We start from the raw sequence: 20,730 nt of genomic DNA on the forward strand, positions 1-20,730 counted from the left end.
AAAATGTCAGTCCACCACACCACAACCCCGTTTGATTTGTTCAAACCCGTTGGAATGGGAATCCTGTACGGAATGCGACTCGTTTGATAATATATACGATAGACTTATTCGCCATGGTTTTCTCGGTTGAGTTTTGGGATGACTTGTGCGCCCACGACCCCCTTTGGTTTGGCGCTTGCGGTGCCGCTCTCGGGGCGTTGTTTTGAAGCTGGGGCTTGACATTTAGGTAAATCAATACCTTGAAGAATATTCAGACTATAGAGGATTTGTTTGACGTAGAACTACCATATATATTGAGCATAGAAATACACCATCTGATTGTCTATCAATCCCAGAAGAAATAAAAACGTCTATCTCCGGGAACTATTCTAAAATTGGATATACAGCTGAGGTATAAAACCAACCAAGCAAGCACAAACAAGATTCTCTAGAAGATGCGTATAAACCCAACTGCTCGGGAATTCTCATATCTTAAGCAACCGGGTTTTAGAACTTGAACACCTGCTCCGCGCTGTACCCCAAGTCCTTCAGGATGCCAGAAAGCTCACCCTGGTCCTTGAGGCTCTTCTTGGATCCGCTAATGGCCTTGTACATGCCGGGAGGGCCGCAGACGAAGATCTTGATGTTCTCCTCCTTGGGCTCGGGAAGAACAGTCTTCAGGAGTTCCTTGGTGATGAAGCCCTTACCACCGGTCCACTCCTTGGGAGGGTTGTCCAGGACGTAGAAGGCCTTGAAGCGGCGGGGGTACGTGTTCTCAAGTTCATCCAGTTCCTTCTTCAAAAGGATATCCTCCTCGGTGACATTTCCGAAAACGAGAGTGACTTTGGTTTTATCCTCGGGGTTCTTGAAGATTTGGCGCGCCAGCTGCCACATGGGCGCGATTCCAGTACCACCGGCAATCAAGCAGATATGCTCGTGCTTGTTGGCTTCCCAAGGGTACTTGGGGAACGGTCCCTTGAAAGACAGGGGCTGGGCTGGGTTCAGGCTGTGTATGTGCTCAGACATGGGTCCGTTGGGGTAACGCTTGACGACCAGCTCAAGATAACCAGGTTGCTCTGCGAGTAAGGTCAAAACGTCGATCCAATCAATCCCATAGGAAAGAGAGATATGTTTTAAGTACCTTCATCACTTGTGGGGGTGTAAGGGCGAATGACCGCCTTCTCGCCTTCGGCGGGGGTGAACTTGGTTAAGAGGACAGCTACACGATTTGTAAGCTCAACTGGCTGCCACTTTCAGGATGATGATTGAGCCTACAGGCAACTTCAAGACCAGAAACGGCTTCCTTATCCGGGAACTCGAAACGCAGTCTCTTGGTGTTGTGGCTCAGCGTCTCACTGTCCAACAACTTCAGGTCAATCCATCCCTGGTCCCCGCCGGTGAAAACCTTAGGGCGATCCTTGGGGGCCTCTGCAGTCGTAGCACCACTAGAGTAGTAGCGGTACAGTCCAATACCGAGACCTGTTGCACCGACAGCGGCATAGACAGGGGCGAGGGACTTGCTCTTGGGGGCTTCGGTGGAGTATTGGCGGGCACTCTGTGGACTCCTGTCAGCATGAAATGCGGGAAAAAAAAAAAGAGGTCGCAAAATGGTTGCGCGGAGTAAGAATTCCTACCTGTCTCAGAGGCTGGGCGCAACGGAAAGCATGGCGGGAGAACATCCTAGGATATAATAGGCACAAATCCAGTGCTCAATTGGTGTGAACTGGGTGATGTTCAGAATAAATGTTAACTTGGAATATGTTGGGGGATAACTTCGACGGATTTCATTTGTCAGCGCCCGGTCGGTCAAGCAACTGTGTAACTATTGTTTTCATTTCCTAAATCAGTTAACCGAAACCTCCGACTCACGTCTACCGGATTGCGCGATCCGGACAGCTCATTTTGTATTGCTTCATTTCGAAATAACCTAGCACCCAGATATTACAATAATTTATATACCAAAAAAAATAAATAAATAGTCCTTCTTTCTAGATGCTCGCGACCGTTTTACAATAATCCTCACTCAATAGCCATGCTCCTTGACCTTCTTCTATTACTTCTGTAGCTGTAATCGTTTGCTCATGGTGGGCTTTATCTGCGAGCGACTCTGCTAGATATGTTTCTATAATACTATCTTCAACCAGCAAATCTAAAGTATTATTACTTTAAATACCCTGATATAGTAACTAAACTACATTTAAATAGCTATATAACTCTTTACTTTCTTCTAATCTACCTCTATCTATAGCCCGTATGCTTCCATTTATACTCCGTACGCTTGTAACTAGTAGTTTGCCTGGAGCGCGGTCCGGATTGCGCAACGCGAGATCCCGGAGACCTCGGAGGATGGTTCGGGTAGATTAACTATTTGCTCCTACTTCTGCTGTACTAGATACGGCTAGATTTAGAAGAATCAGTCATTACGCTTAGCGATCTATTCGATAACTAACTAACTAACTAGAGGAGTTGTTGTTTTCGGACCCGGAAATGCCGATACTGAATGACGTAATCCGCGATTCCGCTCGCAAGTCCGGATTCCTTCTACGGAGTACATATTTTGGTTATTGTCATTTATAGAAGGGAAAAATGTGGGTTTTAGGTAGTATTCTGTTTTGTATACAACCGATTTCATTTGTGGTGGTGATCAAAAGCTGACGAATTGACTTTCTTGCCACATAGTTAAAATTTTTGCCAGAGGAAACCCAAATTACCAATAATATGCATACTCGATCTGGTATGGGACGTTGAGTGGATGGAAGACTCTGGAGAAGTACTTAATATTATATTAGAACACTTACGGGATTCGTGCGCCTGAACTTATGCGACATGCCGGAGAAGCTACGAAAGAGCTTGCAGGGATTCAAGGTATTCAGAAAAAAAAAAAGAAATGAACCAGGTATTTTTTTTTGACATATAACTTGAAAGGTCGCTGCAGAGGACTAGAGACATAAAACCATGTGTCCCACTTTCTAGGTTTAGATACACGCATGTTTCCGCGTGACCTTTGTCCTGCTTGCATGCTAGGGCCATAACATAGTCATTCATCCACACACTCCGTTCCCATGAACCAAAAACCTCACATTTATGCGAAAGTAGAAGGACGAGAGTAAGCGAAGACCTGCTTGGGATTGGCGCGGCCAGAGCGGTGAGGCAGAGGGAACTTGAGGTCCTTCTGGAGGAGCTGCTTGATGTAGGGGCGACGGATGGAGTCGGCCTTCTCAACCTCAACAACCTTCAGGATCTGTACGGGATTGATGGTTAGAAACGAGGCCCTTCAAACGTCGGAATGAAAAAAACATACGTGGATGGAGCCGAAGCGGGCACGGTGACGAGCAGCCATGTCCTGGTAGAGAGCCTCAACAGCATCGGTGCGGCTCATCTCACGGAACTCCTTGTACATGTTGTGCGTGCCGGAGCGAGAGTCGTAGCGAAGCCAGATACCGAAGTTCTTGACCTTAAGGGGGCGCTTCTCGTGGATCTACAGCAAGAGTCAATGGGCAAAGCTCATGTTGCCAGCTAATTTCATCGGAAACATACCACGTTGATGCTGACGATCTCACCGTTGGCCTTCTTGACCTTGCGGAGCTGGGTGAGGAAATACCAGAACCGCGACTTGGCAACGACGGTATTAGGCGCAAAGATGCGCATGCGGTACAGCTTGGGCGTGGGGTTCGCCTCGGTGGGCAGATGACGCCCAATGACCTGGTACTCGGTGAGACGCCCTGTGATATTCCAGTCAGCCATTTCCTCCGAAACTGTTGCGTCTTATCCTCAGTGAATCGGCTGTGTTTAGCGGCTGGCCTCCGTTGGATCAAGTCGAAAGGGTTATTTTATCGATTCATGCCGAAAAAAACTGAACAAGATGCGACCAAAACTTTTCCTCTCAACCACCAAAATTCCTTCGCCTAACACCACACACTCCTGTCGAAATCCTTTCTTTTAAATGGTCGCGCATCTCATGATTCCAATGTCGTAGAAGTTGTTATTCGCCGGAGAGAAGTCGTTCAACGTTCAAGGGAGAAAGCACAGTATAGCCGATTCACGAAGGGATATTGGACAGGAGAAAAAATGATAAGACTCACCCATCTGGAAATTTAACAGTCAGTAATACGATCTCGAAGAATTGATGATAGGATCAAAAGGGGAGGGCTCACTTTTGTTGACGCTGTGTCGGTTAGTTTGTCGAGATAGGTGTGCCGGAGTGTCTCGTCACAAAAATGGAAGATTTGTGAACTGGGGGAGTTAGGGCTGTCGCCCTCCGTCTAAGCGACTTAAGGCTTGGCAATTACACTAGGCCCGTTTTGGATGCACAGCCACGGTGGCTGATGGAGGCCTGAGGTTGCCGGCTCTTTCCCCACCTTCAAACCCTTTGATTGATCGGTGCTTGGCGGTGGGAGCGAGGAAGTGGACGACAGCTTCCGGTCTCCAAGGGCAAGGACCAAAACCGGAGAGCTCAATAACCTCAAACAATGAATACGACTTGAATTACAAATAAATCGCTATATTCAGACCATTGCGACTACAGAGAAATGGATACAATCCTGGAAGACTTGCGTCTTGGCCACCACAAGGGGAGTGGTCGGCACCTGGCAGCCGCTCTCACCCCGATTGACACACCCCGACTCCCCAATCGATTGAAATCGTTCTACAAGCGTTGGCCTGCCGCGCAGGTACCCTCAAATATTCGCCAGTGTATTTTGCAAGCTCCTGCTCGGGATTCCCCGAAACTGCCAAAACAAGAGCTAAATGCATGGGTGGATGTCTTCACAGCTTACTGGAGGGCTGTTGGCGAGATTGTCCAGTTCGAGGACTACTCCTCGCGTGCAAGCTGGGTGAAAGTATTCGATGCCTGGAAGGAGTTGGCAAATATACTCATCAGAGGCTACTCGAACTTTGGATTTCAAGCTTGGACCATACCCTGTTTATATGTTGTTGGAAAATACTTGCGAATCTTTGCGATTAAGGCAGACGCGGAGATTGCTTCTCAAGAGTCGATGGCGTTCGCGGATCGCTTCCAAGATGATGTTACTACCGACTTTGGGAAGAATGGCAAACTTGAGGAGACTGCGCGGATTCTGAACCGGATGTTTACCCTGTGTCTCGGTGACAGGTGAGTTATCAGAATCTCATCCCTTCTGAGGGGGGGTTGGCTTTCTAAATGCCTTTATTAGAAACTCGATTGAGGAATCCCGAAAGTGGGGAGTATACTACATGACAAATCTATTATTTAAAACATATTTCAAGGTCAAGATCCCGTAGCAACCCTGTCTCGAGAATGCCACTGACAGAATGAAATTAGATCAACGCTGTCGGACTTTCCAAGAACCTCCTTCGTGCGCTTAATGCACAATCCGGGGACATTCCGCCGTTAGGGTCCTTCCCAAAGTCTCATATTGTGACATTCAAATACTACGTGGGAGTGATTTACTTTTTGGACGAGAACTATGTTGAAGTACGTGGTTGCCAGTGACTCCAAGAAGACATGATGCTAATAACCGCTTCTTAAAGGCAGAGCAACACCTCGCCTATGCTTGGGACCATTGTCACAAAAACGCAATCAAGAACAGAGAGTTCGTCTTCCCACTCTCATTTTAAGTATGATGCTGACTGCCCCTAAGGTTGATTCTTACCTACCTCGTACCTTGCCATCTCGTCACAACACATACGTTACCCAGTCGAAAGCTTCTTACCCCATTTCCCCGTTTGGAGAAACTTTTCCGCCCACTCTGCGATTGTATCAGGAAGGGAGATCTCCATGGCTTTGACGCAGCCATGTCCGCCGGAGAGGAAGAATTCGTCAAGAGACGCATCTACCTTCCGCTCGAAAGAGGACGCGACATCGCGCTACGCAATCTATACAGGAAAGTGTTTATCGCTGGGGGATTCGAGGAGTCTAAGGATGGACAGCCTCCAATCCGGCGGACAAGGATACCAGTTGCAGAATTCGCAGCTGCTTTGCGAATAGGGACCCACGCCGACGATCGTTCCCGAGTTGATATTGATGAGGTTGAATGCTTATTATCCAATCTCATCTACAAGGTGAGAGTCCTACAACTTATTTCAGAGATACTTTATATCTAATTTTATCTCCAGGGACTAATGAAGGGCTATATTGCCCGCGAGCGCGGTATGATAGTGCTTAGTAAGGGTGGCACTGCTTTCCCTGGGACAGGCGTTTAGAAGTGCGAAGCCCCTCCGTATCACTACTTTGCATCAATTATTTATCATTCAGTACAGACTACGTCCATACACTACTTCATGACCTATCCCAAATGAAGGGTTAATATTCTACGACCATTTTCGATTCAAGTATAAAAATCACTCCCAAACGACACCCGTGCAGGGCAAAAGGATGCGGCCATTGTCTGTCTCGCCTACATGACTAAATGTGTATATGTTAGTTTCTTTCCACATCAAAGCTTAATGAACCCTAGCAACTCAATTAGCATTCATATTATAGATAAATAAAACAAAAAAAAAAGTTAAACAAATTGTGACTGTCCATGTTTGTAAATCGGTCGGGATAACTATTCTGTTAAATTATTGCTAACCCTAGAAGTATTACTCCAAAATCCCACGTCAAGTCAATTCACCTCGCTAATAGTATAATACATACATTACAGAATTTTAGAACCGTCAATCCAACAAGTATTTCCCTGAAATCATTATCCCAAAAGCAAAGAAAAGCAAAGAAAAAAAAGTGAACTCAAAACAACCAGGCCTGAGCAGATGAAAAAAGAAAGAAAAAAAAAGAGAATAATAATCCATAGCATACTGTAGCTACCGTTTTAGCCCCAATCTCATCGCGAACCGAAACCTGTGGATATATTTCTTTGAAATATAAACAGAACCTAACCGGATCTAATCAACAAGCAAAGGCTTCGCGCTTGAGGATGATAGGTCGTCCTAAATGATACAGCAAGTATGAATTAGTATAAGAGCCGGAAACAGTCGGAACCAGAAGAGGTCGGGGAGTAAGACGAACCATATGATTGCACATGGCAACGAAGAGATCGAAGAAGAGCTTGCCGCCTTTTTCCATCTCCATTTGCATTGTCCCGCTTCGTTTGAATGTTGACCTGCTCCGGATAATCAGGGCTAGGTAGTGTGCTCGGAGCTTGGATTCGTTGTCGGGTGTGTTTGCGTAGGCGTAGCGCGCACTGGCGAGGATAGTGCTGCATGGAATACCAGTATGTAAGCCCTGCTTTGCGAGCGAGAGACGTTTCAAATGTTCTAGGCCGTATTTGTCGGCTGCGCAGCTGTATGAATGAAACCCGGCTTGTTAGAGATAATTCTAGGATTTTGGGGGGAGGGGGGGGGGGGGAGGGGAGGATACCAGGAAGATAAACTTACTATACAGCTGTGTCTTTTAGAATCTCTACATTGGCAGATTGATGGAAGATGGTTGCTCCATCGGTTTGTCCATTCTTGAGCTGGGTGTTTTCTAGTTCCCAAGTATCGCGCTGTTCATTATGGACTAATCTGGGGTAGTAGTCGCCTCTGTATAGATACTCGAGGATGCACGATAGAACTTCCGGCTGCTCTTCTGGGAGGCTTATTCTTCTGCTCTGGGGATTGAGGGACTGGGCGGCGGCACATGCGGCTGCGAAAAAGGGCGAGACGCTGAGGATTTCCTTGTGAGCGGCGAAGAGTCGCTTCTCGGGTCCGACACACATGGTAATGACAGACGAAGAGGAAGAGCTAGAGATTGGTTAATTTGTCAGCGAAAAAAAATCCTGGATGGGTTGAGAAAAGTAAGAAACGAGGTCGCAATGTCTTGCTTACCTGCCATCAGGAGGGCTATCTGGCACCTGGCGTCTTTCAAGACGTCGAGATACAACCAAGGGGTCACGAAGGACTCGCCTAGAGCGATAGCTAGCTTTCGTAGTCCCATACCTGGAGGAGAAGCTGTCAGAGTGGTTTTGGGGGGTTCTTTTGCTGAAAAGCATTTTGGATTGCCTTGATGCAAGTCTTTTTGTGTCTAATAATGAGCAAAAGATGGGGAAGAAAGGAAAACTCGAAAATGCCTGAGGAAGGTGATGGATTTCAGGGGGGTTTAATAAAGAAAGAAAGCCTGAGAAACTGGTAAAACAATGGTGTGAATTAGTACGGAGTAGTAGTACGGAGTAGTACTTACGGTTACCTGTACGGAGTATGTATGGAGAGGTACCTCTAGTATACTAGCCTTGTCTGATGAATGATGTACCTAGTCCCAGGAAAAAGATCACCAGCATTCTTGGTCCAGGATTAAGGTGATAGAGGGTGAGAAGAAGCAGAGTTTCACCCAATTGACACTTATTTCCTTACTCAACCCTATCTATGATCCTTCTTTGGCAGTTTCCTCGTCCATGATACTTAATCTCTAGGGGAACAGGCAGAGGAGCAAAAAATAGAGACGCGTAAGGAGGTGGTATTGGACGCGTAAAGGGGTTTTGGCATCGCCAAATGATCGCGGTGTCACGGGAAGCCCATTGGCCAATCAAATCACCCCAAGGGGCAACCACTTGTGGGGTCGCTGGATCACTGAACAAATCATTAAATGCTCCATCGAGGACTGAGACAGGCGATCGATTCCTCACGACCTTTGGAACTGTGGAGGTGAGACAAGTTCTCTGGTTCCTTTCAGCTTATGGACGACGCCACTACCGGGATGTTCCATTTTCTCATTTACAAGAATGACTCAAAAGGTCTACCTAACCAGCTCTAAGGAGGCCCCTTTCCCTCTAGCACTTGCTAACCGATCTCGACCGCAAACTTAGAGAGTGAGACCATGCTCCTAGAAGGCTGCCTCCCTTGGCACATTATTGGGCAGATATGAGCATTGAGACCTATGTTGCCGGCCTATGAGGAGAAAATTGCGAAGCTGAGAGGACATATATACATTTCCAGGGAACAAACAAGGCCCCAATCTGAGAGGCTAAAAATTTCTCCCAATTAATAATAATATTGGTTACTCAAGCACATATAATCCACACGGGTCGCCGCGTCCAGTCCGAAATACACCACCATTCCCAAACGCCCTTTGCATTGACAGGATAGGCCGGCCATCCTAGTTCTCCTCTCCTCTCTGATATTAAATGCTTAACGTGGGCGGAGAAATCCTGCTCGTTTATACACCCATCGGTCGAGATACTTCGTTTTTAGAGAAATACTTTTCTGGCATCCCTTGGGTGACTTTCATTAGGGCAGTAAGGGCACTTAAACCGGGTGTTTTTGCAAAGCCGTTTGAGGGATTCCTCGGCAATGACGTGTCCGCAGGGCATCATCATCGGTGGATTTTCGTCGGTAGTCTGCTCTTTTGAAACTGGACAGACAAAGATAGAATGGAAGAGGTATGACGGCGGTAATGGGATCTCGACCTGAGTTACTGCATTAGTTTATATACAGATATGATAAAGAAGATGGATCGCACTCACCGGCAGCTCATGCTCCGTAGTCCACTCCGTCCGCTTAGCCTTCATAATCGCCTGTAGCTTCAGTAAAGTCGGGAGTGCAATTGCGCCTGCAGTAGCAGCAATATATAGGGGCGAATCCGGCGATAGCCCGAGAAGCGAACAAAACTCTCGGGTGAAAGAATGCGAAACATCAGCCCACGCCGACGGGTTATTAAATATGTTCCGATATGGAGAATCTTGTAAGTTGGGGCAAAATGCCATTGCTCCCATCAACTGCTGAATTTCCCGCAAGTACCTGGACAGGAACACTTGGAACTCCTGCCGGGCATATTCCAAGGCTGCATGTCGGCCCTCCGGGGTTGGACCGCGCTGTTCGTGTCCACCATGGAAAAGCCAAACAAACTGCAGTCTGCATAGTTCGAATTCGAGGTTACTCCCTCTTGCCTCCAGGGCATCTTTATTATCTCTTGACCACTGTATCGCTGGAAGCAGGTTGTTATTTTCCTTCAACTCGTGCAGTATATAATACATGGTGTGAAATTGTTTCCGAACTTCGCTCGAGGGGACTTCGTCGATATCGAGGAGAGTTGCCGCTTGATCCATCGCATTTGTATGTGAATCGTTCTCTTGTTGTTTTCTCGCGGCCTTTTTCTCTGTGATCTCGGAAAGAAATGCAGAAGCTACCGAGAACTGCCCTTCTCGGAGAAGGTGCATTGCGATGGCTCGGTTAATGAGGTGGTCTTGGGATGCAAGGACATCGTGTTCGGTGCTTGGCAAGGGTCTGTCTTTGAAAAGCTGGAGGAAGGTTAGACTCAGATCTTGAATTCGTCGAATCGGTAGGAGCGTAGTACTTTGTCTAAAGATTTGGAGTACTTATTGAGACCGCTGTGTGTCTCCTTGAGATTGTCATTAATAGCATCAAATGACGACTTGATCGGATTTTGAAGCTTAGCCAAGGTTATAGACGCTTGATTTGGATCTGATGCAGGCTTGCTGGTTAGCCATGGTTGGGCAGACAACGAAAAAGCTTAGGATCGAGGACGTAACGGCGAACAAACCTGAAGCGATTTTGTCCCGGGCGGCCTGCAGCAAATCGATTGCATTCTGGACATTTTTGATGCTCTGGGATGATTTCAGCTTCTTCGAGAGCCGCTCATGCTCTTTCTGAACAAGGTCCATCGTGGTGAAGCGAACGGTTGCAATGCAAGCTCAAAAGCGGAGTCCGACAGTTACCGCTCTTCGACCACCAGTATAGCAATAGCCATATGGAATTATTGAATAAAACTTCAATATACAATAGGCAATGCAGCAAACGAAATAATCTCCAGCAGTATCCAAGTTCAGAAGCGCTCAAATCAAAGTTGAGGTCATGAGAGCAGCACAGGTGAAGAGGGATTGATCACTTGGCCTCCTCGTCACCAGACAGAGGGTCGTGCAGTATTACGACATGGCTTATCACGTGGTTGCGAAGCATACATTACCCCTCGTTGGATGTATCATTCCCAGAGTGACAGTCATTAAGCGGACCCATCCGAGAAACATATCAAATGAGCTGTGTATATAATTGAAGAATTCAGGAATTCCACTAAATCTGAATTCATCCTTCGACGTCCACACACACACTATGCAAGGGAGCCGGGCTACTGAACAGGCTCGCGCTTCTTTTTGATGTGGCTTATCCGCGGAGATAGCACAGATTTTTGAGGAAGAGCTTTTTGACATTATCCTTGATCCCTTCAGTCACACCATTGAAACATATAAAAATACTTCCCTTCTGAATACCATCCCTATGTTGGAATCTACCTAGGTACACGTTGTCTGATTCTTTGCTGTCACCTCTCCGAGACTTCTTGGCGCAATGGATCCATTTGCGGTCACGGGGGTCATTCGGAGTATTAGCCAATTATTGTCTTTTATCTCGAGAAAGACCCACTTGGAAATCTCGCTTACACTAGCGCCTTTGACATTGAGGCTTGGCATGAGTATAAAAGCCCACAAGCCTCCCCTTTCTTTTAATCCCTTTTTCTTCTTTTTTTCTCTATCCTGGTGCACGGGTTTTACACGTGTCAGTGAGGAGACATCCGAGACCGTGTTTTTGCTAGTTGAAAACTACCTAGTTGACTGCTCCAGTTGGCCCTAGGGTCGGCTGGGAATTTTTGAAAATAGAAGCTGCCCTGACTTCACTCAGTTGAAGCCAGTCTGTAGAGTACTTTGTCTTGTAGATTTCACATATGGTGCTACTTTCCCTTGGAGTAGCCCATATCTTGAATTACAGAAAGTGCTTGGTTACACATTGGTCTTCTTTTCATTACTGTTAGCTTCCCATGTTTGGAAGTCTGTAGAGAAGAGAATATCAGTGTTCCGTCCGCTTTAATAAATTTAGCTCTTGACGACTTGCAAGTGTATCTAGCTAGGCGACAGTTTTGTGTTCTCCCTCTGGCCACGCATCCAACCTCCAGCTCCACCAGTTGGTTGGTAGTTGTACGGAGTGCGGAGTAGAATGTCATTGTGGTAGTGCAAGTTTTGCGATTCGCCTGACCTTTTTAAGCAATGATTTGAGTTGTGGCTGAACGCAACTAGGCAACTCCTTTCCATGCAGAATGGCTTACACAGTGGCGCTCGAGACAACTTGCAAATATCGGGAGCATTTGACGGGATGAGATGTTGCACTAGAGCATCTGGTTAATTTCAATGTAAAAGAATCTGACCTTGTAAACAACAAGTACTGTAAATACATTATTATTGTAAAAGTACTCCGTAGAGACCGTTCGTTCGTCGCCAACAGCTCTTGCCGGTTGCTGTGGCCACTCACCGCTTCGAGGTACCTTATCGGGACCTAGCCCATACAAAGTTCTAAGGTCGTCACCGGCCTCGTCTCCCTTGTGACGTCGCCGACATATAAACCCCCCCCCTCCCCCCAAAATCCGCTCCCTTTTTTCCTCGCCGCCAACGTTCGCTCTCGCGATGAGATGCATGTCCGCTAACATTATCTCTCACTCGATTATTTGTTTGCTGTGGTCTTGAATGCTCAGGAAGCTCTTGACCTTGGATATGTCAGGGCTGTCTTGCGCTCAATGGACTGGACCCGGACACATGGGAGGGTTGGCACTATTTTGAGGCGGGTATCTGCGTTTCAATTTCTTTGATGATCACTTGTCCCCTAGGGCTTCTTGTTGCAGCTTTGGAATGCATCATCTGTTTTACGTCCGTGCAGTAAAAACTTGTGCGGCCTTCACCCTGATGTCTCCAGCGCCAGCTTTGATCGGTGCACAGGCCGCGTCTCCCACTATGAATCGCGATTCCACAAGACCCTCAACCCATGCTCAAGACAGCCCATCCTCACACCGCAATGGACTTGAAAAGCAGTCACCACGTCATGGCCATAGGAAACTTGTCTTCACAGACCCTGTCGCACTCCGATACCTTGAAGAGGATCCCTTAACAGTCGTACTGCATCGACACTTGAGTTTAGAGGGCTATGAGATTTACATTGTTGAACAATGGGCATGCTCAAGGATTCATCCGACATTTATCATTACAACATATACCGGTGACTCCTCACATAAGGTGTTTGTTGGCATCTTAGGTGTTCCTACCGACGAATCAATATGGTCTCCACGGTTGAAATTATACTTCAATGCAGTCAAGAAATGTCAACTCAGAGAAAAGGAAACTCCCTTAGGTACCGTAATGGTGACTGATCTAAATTCCTTTCCATCAGGGCTCAGCGTCATCCCCGTCCCTAATGGAGATATTATCCGACACAAAGAGGATTTTATTGTCAATGAAAATCTAAAAAGGCTAGGTTGCGCGGGGCGTGCCGGCCTGAAGCTTCAGCCACCATCTTCGGCCACTGCTGCCAAGTTCTATCAACTTTATCGCACAAGCGAACGAGTGCCTCTCTACAGTGCAGTTATGGAGCTCGTCAAACAATGTCAAATTGCTCTCATGATGTTTGGCAATCTGGCACCAGAATACGTGGATGGCCTGCTTTGTGATATTACGGAAGCTGCAATAGGGGACTGGTGGACCGATATTGGTATGGACTTATTCAATATAGAACCAAGTGATGGCGCTCTTGGCCCGACTACCGCGGCAGCCTTGCTGGGCACCCTAATGGGAGCCCGTAATCGGCTTCACGCGTTTGGTGCTCCCGTGGGCAAGGATGCATTCGACATATCAAACCTCAAACGGGGAATAGGGAGCTTCCAGAAGTCTCAGAAGATTAAACGCACGCGCAGACTAGACCGTCAAACTCTAGACCGACTACACCGCGCCACCGCCAAAGCAGCAAACGCCGAAGGCTGGACAGATGCAGTGAAGTCAACGATGGCAGAACTCAGTGGACATGGCGGGGAGATGGTCATGGGTATGGTGCGCGGCCGGGAGAAAGGTAACATTGCCGATATTGAGACACTCGATATTGACAATTTCGCTCAGCTAGTCACTGGTGAAAGATCCAAGTGGCTGTGGCGGGGAAAGCCACGCAAGAGTGCCATTGACGACGGCTTTGCTAATGGACCCCCGGCTGCGGACATGGTATTTACCACAGACGATCAAGGCGGATATGTTTGGACTAGTCGAAAGCGGCACTCCAATGAGGACCTAGCTATAGACCGTACTTTCCAAGGATCGGATCGGATATGGAGACAGTCAGAAGCCGCCGTGCCGCCCGAAGACAGAGATCAGAACCTGAGCAGGATGGTGATCAAAGGTGTCAGTGGAAAGGTTTCAGATGCTCGGATAGGCTTTGGCAAATTCAAAGATGCCGTCGGCTTGCCAGGTCTCCGATCACATCTACAGAAGCAGCTAAAAGATGGCGTTGACTTGGGAGCTGAGGTTGCACAAATTCCTTCAACAGAGAGCGACTTGGAAGTACCTCAATTGAGGAAAACCCCCGAGACCAGCATCCAATCTGAATACGAGAAGGCACCTGCGATCGAGTCTCAGACACAGAATGAAGATCTGCAAGTTGAACCGCCGTTGAGTCCCCTAGCCCAAAAACCGTCCGAGCAAATAACCCCGGCAATTACAGTGGACACTGCTGCTTCCAATGATGATACAGATGTGTCGCGCAAAGGATCTTTACTGCGAATGGATGAGGAGCTTTTGGATCTGAATCCAACAAAAACACGATCCACCGATGCCTCCGCAGAGCGAGAAGGAAGTACGGCGTCTGTATCCGGTGTGATGGCTTTACGCCGGCCTCAAAGCTGCATCGAACTTAGTTTCAAAGATGACTACGAGCGCAGAAATAGTTATTGGCCTCGCCATCTATCCTTTAGCACAGTCGAAGAAGTCGTCTTAGGCCGGGAAGAATTAGGAGAGGATACACTCTACGAAAGAACCAACGCCACCCTCGAAGAAGCTATCCTTCGTGAAGACCTACTAGCCTCCGATGCGCAAATCTCTAGCTCTCGGATCCAAAACCTCAAATTGCATACTGTTCCTTGGGTTGAAGATCAGGTATCTTCGGTTGACAGACTCAACCGAATTTTGTATGAAACCCACGAGAAACTCAACGGATCCTATTTAGAACGATTTGAACTATACCAGCAAGTCAGAGAACAATCCAACGACCTTCTGGGTGAAGAACATTCATACCTCACAGATCATATGAGACAAGTCGAGATGCTGGGCGCAAAGCTGGACTACGAACTCCACGCACTCGAGTCTAAAGTTGAAGATGTTGAGGCTGGACTTGGGGAAGTTGAACGGCATGTTGATGATATAGAGACAAGGATCAAAGCACTAATACGTGGAGAGGAAGACAAACAACATAATTCGTGGGTGTGTTGGTTAAAAAGAATGACCGGTTTCGCAACACAATAAATAGTCTTGACTTTTCTGGTAATTGTCAAGAGCAGTCATCGGTACGCTCCTGTATATATGTGTATCAATTATATTGTACATAATTCCTGGAATAGATTGTCTTTTATTAACGTCGAGCACACAACGTAGAGAACTTCGATAACAGCTGCGCGCCTCTACCGCCAGAAGAGGGTTTGAAATGGAAGTCCCCCTCCCCGGAAGAATATTGCCCAGAACACAGTCGCAGTGTTCAAATCCCACCGGCAAGTATCAAAGATTCCGGATCCGCAAGGGCAAACGTAGCCCAACCTCAATGAGAGAAACAGTATCAGGCAACCTCCCGTATCTTGGAGAAACGACAACAAACATCAAGTAAAAGAATAGAGCCGAGCAAGCAATTCATTACACACAAGTAGTAAAGTACAAAAAGGTAGTTATGTATGGTATATATCCCTCGCTTTTCCAATTACATGAATCCCATACCACCGCTCTGCTTGCCAGCGGCCTCGCCTTGCATCTTCTCACTGACTTTGATGTTGACCTCGAAGAATTTGGCGACACAGCGGTCAAGGCAAACGGATTCGCCCTTGTTGAGCTCACCTTCGCGGTAGTCGGCGGGAATGCATTTCTTTGTGCAGGATTCGGTTAACCTAGAGACAAAAGGATAACAGTGTTAGCATAGAGGTATAAGTCAGACATGGAGATGTGGAAGATGAAAGTTGCAGATGAATAAACGGGTGAAGCGCACCGGTTGAACATGTCTGAAATCATCTCCACCTCAGTCTCTGCGGCAGCAATCTTCTGCTCCGAGGTCATCTTGGGGGCACCGCCAAATAGGAAAGACATGATGACGACTTGAGTGTATGAAGAGCTAGCAAGGGAAAAAGGTTGTGGTCAGCATGTTTCATAAAGCGAACGGGAAGTCGGACGATGGAGAATATATGAGCACCCACGATTAAGAGAGATACAGATGATTTGATTTGAGGGTATTAAAGTTCGAGTTGCTTGCTCTTGTTCACTTGAAGTTATTATTCTTGCTCCGATTCTGCGCGGAGGATGAACTCGGAAGCTCCTGCTCACCGCCTTTGGGTTTTTCTGCTTTGAGCCTTTTTTTTTTTTTTTTTCTTTTCCTTTCCAACTTCTTTCCAACAACCTCCTTTATGGATGCAGTCATCTAGACCCCCCCCCCCCTCCCCCTTCAATGCAGTCAATTCGCCCCCGGTGGGCTTCACAGCTGAGCAGGGGGAATGTCTCCATCAGGTAAGAACCTAATTTTCGTTCCTTTCTTTTTCTTTGCATGATGAGCCCAATCCCATATTCAGAACCGCTGCAACTGATGCTTGGTTTCCAAGCAATGAACGCACCTGGATCTTTTTTATATCTCTGATAAACCGTCTCTACTTTGAAATGTTTTGTATTCTATAGCCTTGAAGAGCATTGCTAATCAAAAGACCTTAGCGCGGGACTTCCATCTTACCCTCCGCTAACACAGACCTTGTATTCGAAAACTAAGTGCTTCCGGGCAACACAGCAAATCTATCCATCAAAAAGATGGAGCACTAGTGCTGCTTCTCCAGAGAGAGTGTTCAAACAACGGCTTCAGGAAGTCAAGGAAACTTGTCCCGATCCGTATCCCCGTCTTAAAAAAAGCAGCTCTTCAATTAGTTGCCTAGAGCTCCGCTCTCGGTACAGCCATCTAGCCAATAATGAAACAGTAGAAGAGGATACAGTTACTGTAAATGGTATGTGTTGGCCTTCGACGGCTCTTTGTTATGATTCTTTGTACTTAGATCGGTACCTAGGTAGGATCCGTACCTCTAGACTGGCCGGGAACAAATTGATATTCTTTGATATCACCCAAGACGGCTCTAAAGTGCAAATAATGTGCAATCTTCGTCAACTGGATGGAGTCACTCCAGAATCTTTTAAGAAATTTTATCGTCTACTTCGCCGTGGCGATTCATTTTGTACGTTCTCGCTGATCAATACCAGTGCATATCTCTTAGACTAAACGACATATAATAGCCGTAACAGGTAAACCACACCGCACAGGACGAGGAGAGCTCACTGTTGTAGCCTCCGAGCTGCCTCAGCTGAATTCTCCCTGTTTACATGATGTTCCTCTTGACGCGAAAGACCATGAAAACTCTCCCTACGCCCGTCATGTTCAGTTCCTCGCCGACCAGAACACAGCCGACATCATTAAGGCCAGGTCTGCCATCATTCAATATCTCCGTCAGTTCTTTCTTAATCGATCTTTCATGGAGGTCAATACCCCGATTCTCAATTCAATCGCTGGAGGAGCGATTGCCCGTCCGTTCTATACCTCCGCCACTGAATTTCCCGACCGTCAGCTCTCCCTCAGGATAGCGCCTGAACTGTGGTTGAAACGTCTAGTAGTAGGAGGTTTCGACCGGGTGTTTGAGATTGGCCCTTCATTCCGAAATGAAGGTGAGGACGTTCTCACAGACACATTTTGCAGAAGAATATATGAGTGGCTAATATGTTTGACCTAGGTCTCGACAAAACCCACAACCCCGAGTTTACCACCTGTGAATTTTACCATGCTTACTCGAATTTGGAGGATCTCATTTCCACCACAGAGGAACTCCTGTCAGGAATGGCGGACCATATTCGGGAGTTCACCAAGAATGCCTCCTTAACACCGACAGAAGTTGACTTTACAGCGCCTTTCCGCCAAATTGATTTCATTTCCGGCATTGAAGAAACGATCGGTCACAAACTCCCGGATCTCACCTCTCCAGACGCCCGGGAGCAGATTATCCAGCTCTTCAATACGCTCTCTCTCGAAATCCCCACAAACCCTACCCTTCCTCGGTTACTAGATGAGCTTTGCAGCACCTACCTTGAACCACAATGCATAAACCCAACCTTTATCATCAACCCGCCCGAATGCCTTTCCCCGCTCTCAAAATCCTTTGTCCACCCCGTCACAAACCAGCTTGTTGCCGCCCGCGGGGAGCTTTTCATCGAAGGTAGGGAAATGGTGAACACGTACGAAGAGGAGAACTCCCCGTTCGAGCAGAGACGCAAATTCGAAGACCAGCTCCGGCACGGTAGGGACGTCAATGAGCCGGGAGAAATCGACGAGGAGTATCTCGCTGCGCTGGAATGGGGCCTCCCGCCTACTGGAGGCTGGGGATGCGGTATCGACAGGCTTTGCATGCTCTTCACGGGTTCAAATAAAATCGCAGATGTCCTACCGTTTGGGAATCTGCGTAGTGTGACACGACGCCACTAATTGCGGCAGTGTCAGTGTGGCATTAGAGAGCAACTGTATACTATCAACGACAACTGTTTATTGTACTCCAAGATACCAATTGAATGTATTTTTAGTTAAACTGTGGTCGATGCGCGGATCGAGCTTTTATCTGGCTGACTATTTGTTATCGTTTGGATATCAGCCTCCAATACGAACCAAAATGTTATATCAGCGAAGGATGCCAGATTAGATAGTCTCAGTGAGAAAAAAAAAAAAAAAAAAAGAAACCCCTCTCAATGCTTTTGTATTTTGATAACAAAAATATCGCCGTGTAGAATTGGAGCGGGCCGTGAAGAAGCGCGGGGGGGAGAGCGAGAGAGGGGCAATAAAATATGTACCTAGTATAGTTTATTATATCTTCTGCTTTACCACCAGCAGAGTTTGATGCTTCCACAAAACCCTCAATTCTGGCGAAAGAGAAACAAATATGGCGGTAGATAACATCCAGCACGCGCAGGCTGTCACAGTGAGTCTGAAGGAGCTACTAGACGGTGAGCATCGAGCACAATCAATACCTATCTATGACTTTTGTCTGCCTCTACATATACTAAGACTCCCCCCCCCCCCCCCTCCGCCCTTCCTGTATAGGCTCCGTCTCCTTCGTGACCCTCACCGAGGCATTTGGCCCTTCTTCCCTAGGCATTATCATCGTCAAAGACCTGGACCCTAAATTCCAAAAGCTACGCGCTCAAGTCCTTTCAAACGCCTCGTATCTAGCCGCGCTCTCTAACGACGAACTAGGTCCGCATCTCCATCTCCACAAGAACCAAGACTCTTATCACTGACCACCTCCTCCTACCCCCTTACCAGAATCCCTCACCACGCCTGCAGCAAAATACCTCGTCGGGTGGTCCTGCGGCAAAGAAACCCTGCGGTCCGGCCACTTCGACACCCTCAAGGGCTCCTACTACGTCAACTGCGCCTTCTACCAAACCCCCAATCTCCAGGGCGCCCCGGCAGACGGTTTCCCCGGGTTCCCAGAGTACACTGCTCCGAATGTCTGGCCGGATGCGGCGCGGCTGCCGACCTTCCGACGGAGTCTAGAGGAGCTCTGCGCGTTGATTATCGACACGGCCGCCCTCGTCGCCAGGGCGTGTGATCGGTACGCGCTGCAGAATATCCAAGGGTACCAGCGCGGGTATTTGGAGCATGTGGTGAGGACGAGTCTCACGACGAAGGCTCGGTTGTTGCATTATTTCCCTACTCCGTCGGAACCGACGACATCTAGTACTGGGGGGAAAGAAGGGGGTGGTGGTGGTGGTGGTGGTGATGATGGCGACATCGATGACTGGTGCGCTACACACTTCGACCATGGCTGTCTTACGGGTCTTACGTCGGCTATGTTTGTCGATGAGGCTGCGAACCCGCCTGCATCTGCAGCGTCAGCTTCAGCTGCCTCGTTCTCGTCGTCGTCGTCGTCGTCGTCTCTTCTCCCTGAACTTCCCCACTCCCCGGACCCGAAAGCCGGATTGTATATCCAGTCGAGAACGGGCGAGGTCGTCAAGGTGGATATTCCGCGGGATTGTCTTGCTTTCCAGACTGGTGAAGCGCTGCAGCTGATTACGAGGGGCAAGTTCCGTGCTGTGCCGCATTTTGTAAAGGGGGCTAGAGCGTCTGGTGCCGCAAGGATTGCGCGGAATACCCTAGCTGTCTTTACGCAGCCGAATCTAGGGGAGGAGGTGGAGAAGGGGAAGACGTTTGCGGATTTTGCTAAGGAGGTGGTGGAGAGGACGTATTAGTATTGGTATTAATCTTATATGATAGATACCTAGGTACCTACCCAGGTAAACTATGGGTGTCTAGGTATATATTTATATATATATATATGTGTGTGTGTGTGTGTATAAACAGGCCCTTTCCACACCGTCATGCCTATTATAATCTTCTCCAAATCTTCTATAGTGTACACCTGGCCATACCAATATCATAATCAGGAGAACAACCGCTGAAAAAAATATATTCGGGTTGAAGAAGGGTACGGGAGGTGGGAATAATATAAAGAATTCTTTCAACAAAGTGTTTGTCATACCGTAGCCCTAGATCAGAAATAATTAGATTAATGCTTGTGAAGAACTTTGCCTATGATTATATAGTTGATGGCATGGAATGTAGAGGGGGTGAAACTTGCAAGATATCTTCCATGGATTCTCTGTTGTCATCAAAACACATCCATCCCTCCTTAGGACAATACACAGTTTCGGAATAGCTATTTCTGTTGTCTGTGTGCATTGCAAGGTTGACTGGCAATATCCTGTGTGGAAT

General features: G+C 47.5%; 9 protein-coding genes across 9 annotated transcripts; 4 read left to right on the forward strand and 5 right to left on the reverse strand.

The window, feature by feature from the left end:
* Positions 1 to 281: 281 nt before the first annotated feature.
* P175DRAFT_0515208 (uncharacterized protein) lies at positions 282 to 4,179 on the reverse strand. Its single transcript, XM_040898845.1, has 6 exons — positions 4,134 to 4,179; positions 3,517 to 4,065; positions 3,281 to 3,457; positions 1,255 to 1,534; positions 1,121 to 1,198; positions 282 to 1,055 (listed from the first exon to the last, which is right to left on the reverse strand). The coding sequence occupies exons 2-6, from the start codon at positions 3,721 to 3,723 to the stop codon at positions 487 to 489; spliced, it is 1,311 nt and encodes a 436-aa protein (XP_040754690.1). The 5' UTR covers positions 3,724 to 4,065; positions 4,134 to 4,179; the 3' UTR covers positions 282 to 486.
* A 214-nt stretch (positions 4,180 to 4,393) lies between these two features.
* On the forward strand, positions 4,394 to 6,338 carry csn12. Its single transcript, XM_040894587.1, has 6 exons — positions 4,394 to 5,089; positions 5,151 to 5,223; positions 5,279 to 5,431; positions 5,488 to 5,549; positions 5,598 to 6,018; positions 6,073 to 6,338. Exons 1-6 carry the CDS (start codon positions 4,509 to 4,511, stop codon positions 6,157 to 6,159), a joined length of 1,377 nt encoding a protein of 458 aa, XP_040754691.1. The 5' UTR covers positions 4,394 to 4,508; the 3' UTR covers positions 6,160 to 6,338.
* Positions 6,339 to 6,496: 158 nt separating this feature from the next.
* P175DRAFT_0166277 (BTB/POZ domain-containing protein) lies at positions 6,497 to 8,176 on the reverse strand. Its single transcript, XM_040892489.1, has 4 exons — positions 7,765 to 8,176; positions 7,333 to 7,680; positions 6,965 to 7,238; positions 6,497 to 6,885 (listed from the first exon to the last, which is right to left on the reverse strand). Exons 1-4 carry the CDS (start codon positions 7,926 to 7,928, stop codon positions 6,841 to 6,843), a joined length of 831 nt encoding a protein of 276 aa, XP_040754692.1. The 5' UTR covers positions 7,929 to 8,176; the 3' UTR covers positions 6,497 to 6,840.
* A 943-nt stretch (positions 8,177 to 9,119) lies between these two features.
* Positions 9,120 to 10,553, reverse strand: P175DRAFT_0432599 (ubiquitin-protein ligase RMD5; the record flags this gene model as incomplete). Its single annotated transcript, XM_040893551.1, has 4 exons — positions 9,120 to 9,338; positions 9,396 to 10,169; positions 10,226 to 10,353; positions 10,433 to 10,553. The coding sequence occupies 4 exons, from the start codon at positions 10,551 to 10,553 to the stop codon at positions 9,120 to 9,122; spliced, it is 1,242 nt and encodes a 413-aa protein (XP_040754693.1).
* Positions 10,554 to 12,291: 1,738 nt separating this feature from the next.
* Positions 12,292 to 15,552, forward strand: P175DRAFT_0499837 (putative Sin3 complex subunit (Stb2)). The gene has a single exon (XM_040896826.1). The coding sequence runs from the start codon at positions 12,561 to 12,563 to the stop codon at positions 15,204 to 15,206; it is 2,646 nt and encodes an 881-aa protein (XP_040754694.1). The 5' UTR covers positions 12,292 to 12,560; the 3' UTR covers positions 15,207 to 15,552.
* Positions 15,553 to 15,651: 99 nt separating this feature from the next.
* P175DRAFT_0430608 (Tim10/DDP family zinc finger protein) lies at positions 15,652 to 16,031 on the reverse strand (the record flags this gene model as incomplete). Its single annotated transcript, XM_040893435.1, has 2 exons — positions 15,652 to 15,835; positions 15,934 to 16,031. The coding sequence occupies 2 exons, from the start codon at positions 16,029 to 16,031 to the stop codon at positions 15,652 to 15,654; spliced, it is 282 nt and encodes a 93-aa protein (XP_040754695.1).
* A 327-nt stretch (positions 16,032 to 16,358) lies between these two features.
* P175DRAFT_0475457 (putative lysyl-tRNA synthetase) lies at positions 16,359 to 18,672 on the forward strand. Its single transcript, XM_040895242.1, has 4 exons — positions 16,359 to 16,445; positions 16,644 to 17,152; positions 17,211 to 17,636; positions 17,702 to 18,672. Exons 1-4 carry the CDS (start codon positions 16,387 to 16,389, stop codon positions 18,445 to 18,447), a joined length of 1,740 nt encoding a protein of 579 aa, XP_040754696.1. The 5' UTR covers positions 16,359 to 16,386; the 3' UTR covers positions 18,448 to 18,672.
* Positions 18,673 to 18,895: 223 nt separating this feature from the next.
* On the forward strand, positions 18,896 to 20,334 carry P175DRAFT_0515215 (uncharacterized protein; the record flags this gene model as incomplete). The annotated part of the gene is made up of 3 exons (XM_040898846.1): positions 18,896 to 18,959; positions 19,057 to 19,209; positions 19,279 to 20,334. The coding sequence occupies 3 exons, from the start codon at positions 18,896 to 18,898 to the stop codon at positions 20,205 to 20,207; spliced, it is 1,146 nt and encodes a 381-aa protein (XP_040754697.1). The 3' UTR covers positions 20,208 to 20,334.
* On the reverse strand, positions 20,244 to 20,675 carry P175DRAFT_0166395 (uncharacterized protein). Its single transcript, XM_040892490.1, has 2 exons — positions 20,597 to 20,675; positions 20,244 to 20,504 (listed from the first exon to the last, which is right to left on the reverse strand). Exon 2 carries the CDS (start codon positions 20,493 to 20,495, stop codon positions 20,280 to 20,282), a length of 216 nt encoding a protein of 71 aa, XP_040754698.1. The 5' UTR covers positions 20,496 to 20,504; positions 20,597 to 20,675; the 3' UTR covers positions 20,244 to 20,279.
* Positions 20,676 to 20,730: the final 55 nt, after the last annotated feature.

Source organism: Aspergillus ochraceoroseus, assembly GCF_002846915.1.
Source record: "Aspergillus ochraceoroseus IBT 24754 chromosome Unknown P175scaffold_2, whole genome shotgun sequence".
Lineage (NCBI taxonomy): Eukaryota > Fungi > Ascomycota > Eurotiomycetes > Eurotiales > Aspergillaceae > Aspergillus > Aspergillus ochraceoroseus.